This window comes from Hordeum vulgare, chromosome 6H (genome assembly GCF_904849725.1).
Source record: "Hordeum vulgare subsp. vulgare chromosome 6H, MorexV3_pseudomolecules_assembly, whole genome shotgun sequence".
Classification (NCBI taxonomy): Eukaryota; Viridiplantae; Streptophyta; class Magnoliopsida; order Poales; family Poaceae; genus Hordeum; species Hordeum vulgare.
In genome coordinates, this window is record NC_058523.1 from 151785492 (window position 1) to 151799110 (window position 13619).

General features: G+C 47.6%; 2 protein-coding genes across 2 annotated transcripts; one reads left to right on the plus strand and one right to left on the minus strand.

Moving 5' to 3' along the window:
- Positions 1-428: 428 nt before the first annotated feature.
- Positions 429-4465, plus strand: LOC123403142 (non-structural maintenance of chromosomes element 4 homolog A-like). The gene is made up of 7 exons (XM_045097104.1): positions 429-814; positions 909-989; positions 1921-2161; positions 2251-2347; positions 2708-2924; positions 3014-3105; positions 3915-4465. Exons 1-7 carry the CDS (start codon positions 691-693, stop codon positions 4140-4142), a joined length of 1080 nt encoding a protein of 359 aa, XP_044953039.1. The 5' UTR covers positions 429-690; the 3' UTR covers positions 4143-4465.
- LOC123405240 (zinc finger CCCH domain-containing protein 44-like) lies at positions 4358-5936 on the minus strand. Its single transcript, XM_045099006.1, has 4 exons — positions 5776-5936; positions 5507-5655; positions 5301-5361; positions 4358-5110 (listed from the first exon to the last, which is right to left on the minus strand). Exons 1-4 carry the CDS (start codon positions 5934-5936, stop codon positions 4720-4722), a joined length of 762 nt encoding a protein of 253 aa, XP_044954941.1. The 3' UTR covers positions 4358-4719.
- Between the last annotated feature and the right edge of the window lie 7683 nt (positions 5937-13619).

Consider the following 13619-nt stretch of genomic DNA (forward strand, 5'->3'; position numbering starts at 1 on the left):
TCGAAAGATCAGACCCTGCCTCTGTCACGACAGCCCTGCACGGCGGGCCGGAACATCGCGAGAGCGTCATCACAGCCTCGCCGGAGCACGCAACGGGCCACATGAGGCGACAGGCTGGAGCGATGCCGTTGTGGCCGACCGGAGTTCGAATTCGTCTCTCCGTGCATCCCAGAGAAAAAGAAACGTGAGAAAAAAAAATAACGATAACAAATTTACGAGATCTATTTCGTTCGATGTTTTGTTTCAGGCCTTTTTTACTGGATCTGAGATGCTCTTAACCAACCAAGGCCGAATCAAACGTGTACTCACTGAGAGTGTGGCCCCAAAAATCCCCGCACCTCCGCGGCCTGGCCTCTTCACTTCACCGCAGGGTGGGCCCATTCAACCCGCGCTCCTAGTCGCTGGCTAGAATTTTTACACGCCACGAGGTCGGGACTCAACCGGCGGCCGCAAAATCAAAAACCTCGTGCGCCCCACGCCCCACCGCACCCGCGACCACCCAGCGAGCGAGCTTGCTTTCAAATCCCCCGCCTCTGCTTCTCAGTCCCTCCCCGTCTCCAAATTTTCGGCGAAATTTTCCATCCCCCCACCCGAGCTTACCTTCCCTTCCCCCGTCGCTCTCAGCCGCGCAGCGCCAGCTAGGGTTGGGATCGATTTGGGGCCTAGGGTTAGGTTAGGTTAGGTTTCCCCATGGCGGCGGCGGCGGAGGGGTCCTCCGGGGCAGAGGGCCGCGGCGGGCGGCGGCAGCAGCAGGGGCTGGCGGAGCGCCGGATGCTCCGCTCCCAGTACCTCGCCATGAAGAGCCTTATCAACGGTACGCCCCTCCTGTTCGGGTTCCTTTTCTGCTGTTCCGTTTCGGGGGTTGGGCGCGGTGCGATTCTGAGTTGTCTTGTGTGTGTGTGGTGCAGAGGAGAAGGATGACATGGCCAAGGAGGACTCCGACAAGTTCGCTTCCATCATCACGCAGGTGGAGAGCTTGCACGAGCAAGGTAAGACCACGAATAATCATACCATCTTGCTCTTGCGACCCGCGATTTCCCCCCCTCTCACAGATGGGTGATTTGGGGACTATAAACTTAAAAAGAGCCCCGGCCCTCTCGACTGTGTCTATCAGTCTGTCAAAGTCACCCACAATGTACAAATAATCTTCAACAAGTGAAACCGTTCTAAATGATGGATTCAGACGGACTTAGAAACTACTGGAAGTAAACTGCTCTAAAAACCAAATATGTCTAGGGGACATCGCTATAAGTGAACCATTGAGCAAATGACATCAACTTATGTTCATGTAGCTTTGGCGCATCTTGTAGAATGTGCATCATGATCATAAGCATGCTTTCAAGCCATGTTCGTAGTTCTACCTTGTTTAATTTTACAATCTTTTTGAAGTATTCTGCATTTCTGAATCATACGGTGGAATGGAGCACTATAGTAGTATGCATCATAAATAGACTGCAGGTCGTTCCTTTTTTTTTTTTTTTGAACCAGCAGGAGCTCTGCCTTTTTCATATAGAAGAAGAATTGGTCAGTTAATAAGGAAAACTGGCCGAAAACCGAACTGCAGGTCGTTCTTGCATGTTCATGTGGAACACGTTTCGATCATGTCACTCAATGCGTGGCTGTTTGTCTGCAAGATTGCATTTTCAGACAAACGTGGGCGAGTATTGCCATGCCTTGAGCTCACGGTGGCATGTCAAAATATTTGCTAAATGGGTGTTGCCGAGGAATTTTGGATTTTTTTTCAAGGTTAGATGGAATCCGAAGGATTTCTATAGCTAAAATCCAAATCTCCTGTTCTACTGGAACAAACCCTTACATAAAATAAGATGTCTATTATTCTCTATATTTCATATTGGTTGGAGCTTTGAAGTATTGATGCTATATAGAAAACACAAAATGAGATGTCCTTCCACACTGCAGTGCAGAGACCCAGGGAGCAAGTAGCGGATGCAGAGGCTCTGCTGGACATTACAACCACGTTTGTAAAATCTGTGAGGTCCCAGTCAAGTGAAGGAATCACACCTTCTGATTTCGTAACAGCATTGCTGAAGAAATTTGGGCAGCAAGCAACCCTTGATTCTGAGCCTGTCTCATTGCGCTGGGTTGATGTTGGGCTTTCTGCTTCACATGTCTTCAGGGCTGCGCCTGGATGCTGCACCATGTAATTAAGCTCCTTATTAGTTCTCAACATTTCTTTGCAGTGCGTACTTGGTATATGAGTTAAACCATGCATGCTCTTAATCCTTGCAGGCTTGGACCCATGGATACAGAAGTAAAGCAGCGTAAGCTTTCAGTTGTTAATAGAAAAAGAAGTGCCAGGCCAACTGAAAATACTTGTCCTGAAGAGGTATTCACATGCTTTTGTCTATCATAATTAATAAAACACTAGAGATTAATTACACCCATCTGTATATTTCTCCCATGATTTGTCTTCCGATCTGTTTGCCTTCTGTTGTTGATAGGTGACATAGTGTGAAAAATCTTTGGTTACTGTTGTGTAAATCTTAGTTAATTCCATGCTTAAAGTTACCAATCACCTTTTGTTTTTTTGAAAGACACATCTTAGGCAGTACCATTCATATGTTTGCTATCTTCTGTAGCCGCTATCGAGTTTCTGGGTTGCTAGCTAGACTTCTTCCCTGCCATAGCATTGTTAAATGTATGATCACTTTCGACAGTGGATTCATATCATCTCCTTAATGTGCAGCTTGCTGATTCTTCAGAGGGATCAAAGACAGACACTGACCGGAATGTGACTGTTGTATTTGATATCCTGAGGAAAAATAAGCGTGCAAGGCTGGAGACCCTTGTTTTGAACAGGCAATCATTTGCCCAAACGGTTGAGAATGTTTTTGCACTGTCTTTCCTAGTTAAAGATGGCAGGGTGGCAATAAACATTGATGATAATGGGCACCATATAGTCTGTAAGGATTTCTCGTACGGTTTCATTTGTTCTTTAATAGTACCACAGAGATGTTTGTGTATCTTATATAATTCTGTTGGCCTTGCGCAGATCCACGAAATGCGCCTGCTGCTAGTGCCATAGCGTCAGGAGAAGTGTCCTATAGCCATTTTGTTTTCAGATATGATTACAGAGATTGGAAGGTACAGTTTCTGATCATAGAACTATCCTACGGCCTTTCAATATTTGACCTGGATAATCGACCTCATTATTCATAGTGCATTCATGCAAGAGCAGTAAAAAGGTGCATTAACTTCTGTGAATAGTTTGGTGCTGCTGCTTTTGTAATGATCCCTAGATTAAATCATAGGGTAGATCAGAGTAGGCTTGGGAAGGAAGAGCAAATCGTAACGGCAGTGGAGGCAGCAGGAGATAAGAACTAGCACATGGTTGGTTTATCATAGATGAGTGCGCATCCTCTCTTATAGAAGGATGTATAACATGGTCCGTAAGGATCTAAATCCTAACTTCCCCGTAAAAAAGAAAGGATCTAATCCTAACTTTCCAATCTAATCAGATTGTATCCCTTGCTTGAATGACTAGGGCTGGCTGCCCCCTTACTAGATGGTCCATTTATGCAGTTTATTGTCTTTGATCCATCAGCCTTACTAGATGGTCCATTTATGCAGTTTATTGTCTTTGATCCATCAGCCTTACTAGATGGTCCATTTATGCAGTTTATTGTCTTTGATCCATCAGCTTAGCATCCTTTATTTAGTTGGCAACAGAAATCATCTTGACCCCAACTTAGGAAGAAATGACTCTGTTTGCATCTTCCTCTGAATTGGCTCCTATACTTGTTTAACCAGTTACTCATTTTACTCATTTTTTCTTTCCACTCCCCCTTTGCGGGCAAGATAAAAACATACAATATGAGAATTCATCAGATGCCGTAGGAGATTTTAATCTCTCAAATAATCTGACCTTTCCTGTGTGTTTTACCTGTTGTTAGCTCATGAAAGAAGTCGTTGCTGAAGGGGAAGAACTGATGCCGCACAGGACCGCGCACAGCCTCTCTGCTGAAGAGCGAGAACAGCTGGAGCCATGTGCGCAACGAACACCGATAAGGAAACTTTGCCGGAACCGAGGTTTGGTTCTTCAGGAGCAGATGGTTGTTGCTGAGACACCCGAGGAGGACAGAAGCTCCAAACGCAAGCGTCTATTCATAGATCAGGAGTGATCAGGCCTGCTTAAATGCCTTGCGCCGCGGTCTACCCTGTGTTTGTATGTGTAGAGGTATCACCTGACTAACGTATCCATTGTAGAACAAGGTGTGCCGTAGGCCCGTAGCACCGCTTGTGCTAGTTCATACCTTGAGGAGACGAGATTCCTCCGGGACAGGAAAGAGAGCATTAGAAATGTAAGTTCAATAGAAATGCTACTGTAGTTCTTTAGATCAGTCGACTTAAATAATGTTCTTGGATCGGACTTGTATAATGCTCACCGTAATATGCTTGTGCTGGTAAAGAAAAGGATAAAGGTTTGCTTCTAGCTGAACGAAAATTCATATCCATAGTCTGTAATTTTGACAACAATTGACTTCTTTCAACTCCATTTTTAGTCTTGCCTTTAGATCATTCCTCCACTGAACTGGTAAACCATTGGATACGGCAGGAATAGGCAAAAAACTTATGGGCCTGTCTAACGACAGGAGATGCAGAGCTTCTGTTTAGGCATTTCTGAGAAACAGTCGACAAGCGATCATCACAAACACCATGAGAAAGAGCAGGAACGTTTTGATGTTAGGCTCTCAAGGGTCAAGACGCGTCTGGCCTGCGCAGCTCCTCCTTGCCATGGGCGAAGTGGCACCTGCCGGCGAAGGCGCATGACCCGCCGGCGACGAAGCTCACGCACAGCCTGGTCTTGAAGCTGCTCCCGGGACCCATGGGCTTGCCGAGCTCGCCGTCGCCGTGCGCGAAGTGGCACCTGTCCCCCCACTTGCACCCGTCCGGCGCGCCGTGGTTCTTGCAGAGCCGGGTCTTGACGGTAGCTGGTGCAGTGGCAGACACGGGCGTCCGTGGTTGAGCCTCGTCGCCGCCTAGGTCCAGGCTGCTCATCTTCTTGGTGACAGTCTGGTTGGGTTCGTGGTGGCCGTTGGGGACGCGATGGAGGTAACGGCAGTCCTCGCCGAAGGGGCAGTCGCCGGCGCTGCGCAACGACGGAAGAAACACGAGAGAGAATTAATGATACGGCTGCTGTAGCGAAATCCCTTTTTTTTTGTAGTAGAAATGAAATTTTATTCACTGGTTTGTCAGCACCACGAAATTATTTTTTAGGAAAAGAAAGGAGGCCCAGTTCGACCGTAGCAACAAACATGATATGCTCGCGGAATATTAACCTGAAAAACCTGGTGCACATCTTCTTCGATTTGCTGGTTCGAGGCGGCTCTGATTTGCTTCCTGTTGCACCATATAGAAATGTAACAGGATGATTTGGGTCTCGACGCATCAGCAGAAGATGTAGCAGTACAATTCTAAAGTTATGATGACATGGCGAAAAGCACAAAATACTGTCAGGAAGAGAGGATACGCCGCCCGTACTCACCACCCCGCGGTTCCGACTCCCACCACATGTGTGATGCCGCTTCGACCTCCCGCTTGCATGCACCGATGGCAGCAGGCAGCTTGTGGCGCCGGGCCTCACGAACAGAGAGCAGGGACTCCCTCGAGTAGGTGATCCTCCTCTCCACCTCCCTGCGTGCGTTAACAAGCATAGATCCTTAGACCCCGTCAGTCCGTCACGAACCAGCACGCATCAAAGAGGCGCACACATGCTACTCTGCATACATGGGCACGTACAGGACTGGGTAGTACCTGGGAGGAGCATCGGGGTCAGGGGTCGAGCTCATCTCGACGGCGGACGGCGGCGCCCGAGAAAGGGGCACAGCTTGTGTGAGCAACACTACTACTCTACTAGGATCCACAGCTTTATTAGGGCGATCACGAACCGACCGACCTATATATGCATGCGTCATGGATTCATGGCCCCGGCAGCAATAAGTAAATAGAAATAAATTATCGCGACACGTGAGGAACACGGGAGGCCACAACAGACGGCGCCCGTCGCCCTCCCAGGAACCGTTACGTATACTGCCGATGCGTAGGTGCGCTAGCTCATTTTTTTTTCCTTTTCAACACGATAGACACGCAAACGTTTTATATATACATGCATATACTTATTCTTATGAATACACATACGCACACCCTATTTTTATGAACACCTTCAAAAAACCGAGCCAACATATCATCTTACACTAGCTCATCTCGGATCTGTACGTTTTGCTAATTTCGGATGCCCTTCTTCGCTATACAACAGTCACACGAGCGAGGTCCCAAGAGGTAAAACACCGAGGTTTAGGAGGAAGAATGAACCCTCGAAGCTAATGTATGTGTTGCCGTAGATAGAGGAGACATGCGTGATCGTTTCCACGGTGTTGCCTAGGACGCGCTTGGTTGTGTACATACCAACTAGGCCCGGTCGGGATGCAGAAAGTCTGTTTGGTTGCGCACGTCATGAAACTTAAAGCACCGAGAGCCTGACTCGCTAGGAACACTTAAATCTGCCGCTTCGAGTGAGCCAAATTAAGTTGGACACAAAAGTAAGTCACAACGTACGAACCGGTGGTGGTGGTGGTGGTGGCGGGGGGGGGGGGGGTGTCGGGGCGGATATGGTGTGAGAAGAAAATCGACGGAGGTGGGATGGCCCGGAACATAGCTTCAACCCCCATTTATTCTCTCACCCTAGCTCTAGGACAAGCCCTTCCTATATTGTCGACACCGGCGGCGACGATGTCTCAGATCTGCGGTAGCAACGACGACAACATAAGCTACTTCTCCCCTTCTTCTTCGACACTGTCTGACCATCCTCGTCTCACCCACCCATTCCTCCACCTGAAGCTAGTAAGCAGCATACAAACCCCCCTCCTCTTTAGGCCGTTCGCTATGACGGTGTATGATCGACCGCCCCATTGCTGACCCGTGAGATCGAGAAGAGGCGTCTAGGGGGGGGGGGTGTGTGTGAATAGAGACGTAACAAGATATATGAGTAGTTTTAAGTTGTCTTGTGAATTAGCCAGATTTTGCACAAGGTAAGTTTTATCCAAATGTTTCTATACATGCATATCTAGAGATCAAGCAGCGAAAAGTAATCATCATGCATTTTCAAGAAACATAAAGGATGGTAGAGTAGGAAGATTAAATGCAATGAAAACACGAAGGTTTTTGGCGTGGTTCCGAGTGGTGGTGCTATCGTACGTCCACATTGATGGAGACTTCAATCCGCAGAGGGTAATGGCTACGCGAGTGCACGAAAGGCTCCACCCACAAGGGTGTCACACCCAAGATGCGACCCTATCCTCAATTTGGCACGAGGACCTCGTCAGGGATAGAAGCGCATCTCGTCGTGTCGCAAGAATGGATATCGTTACAAGTACATGTACTGAAAAGAAGAGATATATAAAGAGTTGGCTTACACTCGCCACAAGCTACATCAGAGTCACATCAGTACATTATATAATCATCAAGAGTAAGAGCAGGGTCCGACTACGGACGAAAACAAACGACAAAAGAAGAACGACGTCCATCCTTGCTATCCCAGGCTGCCGGCCTGGAACCCATCCTAGATCGATGAAGAAGAAGAAGAAGCAACTCCAAATGAACAATCAACGCGCTCGCGTCAAGTAACCTTTACCTGTACCTGCAACTGGTGATGTAGTAATCTGTGAGCCACAGGGGACTCAGCAATCTCATTTCCAAAGGTATCAAGACTAGCAAAGCTTAGTGGGTGAGGTATGGTTAAGTGGTGAGGTTGCAGCAGCGACTAAGCATATATTTGGTGGCTAACTTACGAGTACAAGAAATAAGAGGGGGAAGATCTACGCATAACGGACGTGAACTACTGATGATCAAATGAATGATCCTGAACACCTACCTACGTCAGACATAACCCTACCGTGTCCTCGATCGGAGAAGGAACTCACGAAAGAGACAGTCACGGTTACGCACACAGTTGGCAAGTTTTAATTAATTAACTTCAAGTTATCTAGAACCAGTGTTAAACAAAGTATCCACGTTGCCACATAACCGTGGGCACGGCTTTCCGAAAGATTTAACCCTGCAGGGGTGCTCCAACTAGTCCATCACAAATTACCACAAGCCGCATAGAAATCCTCAATCACGAAGCTCGCGATCTCGTCGGATTCCCTAGTGGAAAACCTCAACTCTGAGATTACCCAAAGCATCACCAGAATCCCGATGCACAAGATATCTCGTCAAAGGTAAAACTAATCCAGCAAGGCCGCCCGACGTGTCGACGATCCCGATAGGAGCCGCGTATCTCGTTCTCAGGACACGACGGATGAGCTAGACGTCGGGATCGCTAAACCTCTGGGGTGACAAGAGGGGCGCCGGACATCGCTCAGGTGGGACCAACACTCATGAGGAGCACTAGCCCGGGGGTTGATTAAATTACTCCGCGGATGCCGGCGGGTCCCTATGCATTATTATTAGGTTATTAGGCAAATGTAGTACCAAAGTTGGGCCTTGCCAGACCAGCTTTAATCTAAAAGGAATTATCAAGGGGGTCCCCATAACAACCCCGATCGTGTTAGGAGCGCTCATTTATGGAACATAACACCGGTAGCCGGTAACTAAGGGGGCAAAGGTGGAACAAAACACCAGGCTAGAAAGGCCGAGCCTTCCACCTTTTACCAAGTATATAGGTGCATTAAATTAAATAGCATTTAAATAAGGTGATAGAACAAGGAACCCATGTTTCACATGGAAGCAACTGCACCTGCAACTAACAACGCTATCAACAGGGTTAAGCAAGCAGTAACATAGCTAATCAGTGGTTTGCTAGTTTGAACAGGTTGAAGGTTTCATGGCATTGTTGAGAGGCTGATATTTAACATGTGGTAGGCAACGATACATAAACAATAGCAACGGTAAAACTAGCATGGCAATGATAGTAATGGTATCTGGGGAAATGATCATCTTGCCTGAGATCCCGCTTGGAAGAAGAATGCCTCCGTGAAGCAGACGAACCGACGTAGTCGAACGGGTCCTCACAATCCGGCACGCTGCGGAACTCTATCGAGTCGAAGCAAACCAGAAACACAAATCAACACACGGAATTCACCACACGATGCAAGACACACATGATGCATGAACGGTCTAATGCAAGGCATGACAATCATAACAATCAAACACTACACATTAAGTGAAGCTCAATATGCAACGAGTTGCATACTGACGAAACTCCACGTTTAATTATTTAGTTCTATCCTGAATAGATACACGGCAATATTAAATGTGGTTAAACATGGCAGAGGTGAAGCGGAAATTAAACTACCTATCTAGACATTTTAAATGAGGTCGGAAATGACATATAGCATCTCCGAGACGACCTCACATGTTAATTTACAATTCTGTCCAGATCTGAACTAATGCATTTAATTAGTTGTTAAACAGCAAAACAAATAGGTTCAATTGATTCTACGCGTCATTATAAACAATCTACACATAAAGAACATCTCCAACGAAGATACGGATCAAAAGTTACAAGCACCGCAAGATATGATGGCATGAATGCAATATGTGTGTAACGACGGTCACGAGCACTTCAAAACACACATCCCGCAAGATAAAATGAAACTACGCGAGATTCTAAGCAAGTTTCATGTAGGACACGTTTAAATCGGAGCTACGGTTCAACAACTACGAGCAAAACAAGAAATGACTACAATCTGCCAAAATCTGCCACATGGCATTTTCTACGCCCCACAACTACGGATACACAACTCCGATATGCTCAAGCAAGGCATGGCACGGAAGAGGGCAAGAAGCACTACTACAAGCAACTAACAACAACTAGCATGGCGGCAAGGAACACTAGGGAAAGAAGTCACAAAATGGCTTCCCACACACTATTTTAGACTTAGTGAAAATTACACCTCATGAAAGTGCAGTTTTCGATCTGAAGCAATATTGACAGCAGAAAAACTCGTAGCTACAGGACTCCAAATGGCATGAAAATTTACAGCAAGCTAGAGAAACACAAGAACAACTCCCTAGTTGACAACTCCGTCAAACGAAGAACGGATTAAATCCTACGAATCAAACAAAAGGGCAACATGGCAAAATATCTCGCGAACTAACTTCCTCAAAAGCTAAAACTAATTGCTCAGAAAAATCCATGGGATTTTTCTACCCCGGAAACATATAAAATATGTGGGGTTGCAACACAAAATAGAGCCACACATTAATGCGGGAAAATAACCTATATACGGGAAAATAAACTAGAGGCAAACCTTACACGCAAAAATACGAGTGACCGCTCTAAAATGCATGGAAAAATGGTCCCTAAAACATGGGCATTTTACCTAAGGCACTCGAGCAATCCGGACTTGCACGAAAATTAAATACGGGACGTATCCTATTAAAACAGCACGTTATTCTAGGCATCCGGCACGCTAAACGATGTCAAACAATTATGCAAGTTGCAAATTCGGATTCTACGCGCAAAACTACATGATTTTCATATATTGCTCGCTGCGATCCGATATACGGAATAAAAGATACACACGTTGAAAATCTAATATTACCCTGAAATTAATAAATCGCAGAAATCCTAAAATTAGCAACGGGCCGAAACAACAGTGGGTGCTACATACTATCCTACGCCTTGTGCGTTTTATAGCGACTAGGAGGGGGAGCTGCTCACCTCGTGGGCTCAGCCCATGAGGCAGGCCTGGGCGCGGGCAGTTGGAGGAGGCGGCGGCCCACGTGAGAGGTCGGCGTGGTGCGGTGCTGAGCTGGGCCACGGGGCGCTGGAGGCGAGGTCGGCCCAGGAGCACCGCAGACAACGCTCGGGGCGAGCGAGTGGCTTCTCGGCCTCGCCCTCCTGGCGAGAGGCCATGGCGGCGGCGGCTACTGGCACGTTGGCGAAGCGGCAGAGGAGCTCCGGGCGACGGAGGCGGCAGATCCGGCCGGATCTCGCCGGATCAAGGCCGGACGGCGGCGGGGCGAGCAGGGAACGTCGCGGCGCTTCGGGCACTGGATCTGACGCGGCGGCGGAGGACGGCCAGCGGCAAGAGGCGGCCATGGCCGGCGAGCTCGGGCGCGGGGGCGGACCACTCCGGCGAGCAATCAGCAGGCGGGGCTCCCGCGAGGGGTGGTGAGGGCGCGCGGCGGTCTCCGACAAGGGCGCGCGGGCAGGGAGAGGCACGACTGCGGGCGGCGTGATCCAGGCCCAGATGGGCTTGGCGGGCCCGAAACGGGTCTCGCGGGCCGGCGACGGCTGCGGGAGAGAGAGGTTGCGTGAGGAGGCTAGGGTTAGGGGTAGGTGGGCGCGGAAAACAAGGAGGGATTAGAGGGAGGTTGTCTAAAATGCACGGGGGGGGGGGGGGTATTTATAGAGAAAAGAGGGGCTCGGTTAACCGAAATCGCGTTCCGGATCCAATCGCGGGGTCGGATTCGGACGATTTCGAATGCGGGAATGGGTACGCGGCCGTGTAGAGGGGATATCCGGAGACGAGAGGGAGAATGGGCGGCGCGGCACGAATTTTAAAAACACCGACAGACGTCCGACGAATAACCGAAGACGGTGCCGCTACGGTCGACCGTTCGGGTACCAGATGAACTCCGATCGCGACAAAATTCGACAGGCGGCCTGGCTATATTTAATCACGACCGCATGCCAAGTTTCACCCCGATCAGAGAAAGTTTTACGCACACTTTTAAAACAGGGTTCCGACGGTGCCGCGGGCCCGTGCGAGTGCGGTCGGGCTCAGAACGGACAACGACGAGAACCGGCAACTAACAACGGATGCAAGTTTTATAACTGGCGGCAACGAAGATGCCGATGCAATGCAGATGATGCGCATGATGCGATGATGATGCGACAAAAGAATATAGACGCACGACGAAAACGGAAAGAAAAGGGGAATCTTCTGGAACGTCGGCATCGGGCTGTCACAAAGGGGTCCACGAAGAAGCAACCTTGTCTATGCCATCAAGACTTATGTTCACAAAGGACTAGCCTCACTCGGGATAGATCTTCACGAAGTAGGCGATCTCCTTGCCCTTACAAGCTTATTGGTTCAACTCCACACGATTTGGAGGCTCCCAAACGACACCTAACCAATCTAGGAGACACCACTCTCCAAAAGGTAATAGATGTGGTATGGATCATGAACTCCTTGCTCTAGTGCTTTAAAAGATAGTCTCCTCAAAACTCAATCACTCGTTCATACAATTTGGCTTGGTAGAAGATATTGATTGGGTGTAAACCAACTTGGGGAGACTAGAAATCAAGATTTATATGGTTGGATTGGAATATATTGATCTCAACACATGAGTAGGTGGTTCTCTCTAAGAAAATGAATGGTGGAAGTGTTTGCTTCTTCCGAGTTCTCTCTCTACGAAAGAGAGGGGGTGAAGGGGTATATATACAACAATCTCCAAAAATCCAACCATTACAACATTATTGCCCAACTCAGCGAAACCAAAGTAAAACTCGGTTCTACCAATTAGTGCAAAATGTCCTAAATGTTGACGCCTCGGTGAGACCAATTCGGCTGGCCTTGAGCAGATCCATACATCGGTGGGATCAAAAAGTAAAACTCGGAAATTCCTATTTTTGACAATTAGATACCAGAAGGTTGGCAACTGCTTTTCGGCTGTACCGAAGCGAGTCACGGCTGTATCGAGTTGCTAGGGTTTGGCTAGGGTTCTCTCTAAGGAAAACTCGGTGGGGCTAAAATGGAATATGTTGGTGGCACCGATTTTGATCATATGGGTTTTGGACGGAATGTTTTGTGAGAGTTTGGCTGAGGTTTTTGGCGGCATATCTCTAAGCACTTGAGCAACCGGATCATTATCAATACTTCATCCCCTTTTAATAGTATTTTTTGGCTTTCCTATGGACTCAATTGTGATTTCGCATATAAAATAAAATACAAAGTCTTGAAGGTCTTTCCAATTGGTGTTCCTTTCCATCCTAAGGACCCTTCTTACAAATCCCAGCCACTCCACTCTTTGGACTAGATCTGAAATATACTAGATAAAACTATTAGTCCAAGATGTATTGTATGTTATCATTAATCATCAAAACCACCAAGAGAGCATTTTTGCTTTCAATGTAACAGTCCGGAAACGACGCTCCAGAAGATTCCCCTTTTATTCCATTGTCATTGTGTGTTTCTTTTGTTTGTCGCATTCATCATCGCATCATTCACATCATCCGCATTGCATCGACACTCTGTTACCGTCATTTTTCAAAACTTGCATCCATTCATAGTTGCTGATTCTCTCCGTTTTGTCGTCGACCGTTTTGAGACCAACCACACAGGCACGCTCCCATGACATCGTTAAAATATTGTTTTTAAAAGTGTGTATAAAACTTTCTCAAACTGGGTTGAAAGTTGGCGTGCGGTCTTATTATCATGTAGGTAGGCCGCCTGCCAAATTTCATCACATTCGGATTCTGTTTGATACCCGAACGGTCGACCATAGTGGCACCGTCATCGGTTAATTTATCGGACATTTTTTAGTTTTAAAACTTGTCCCACAGGCTGCCATCTTCCCTCTCTACTCAGCCCATGGTCACTCTACACAGCCCACTAGGCCTACCCTAACCCCCCTTCATCCAGAGCCCT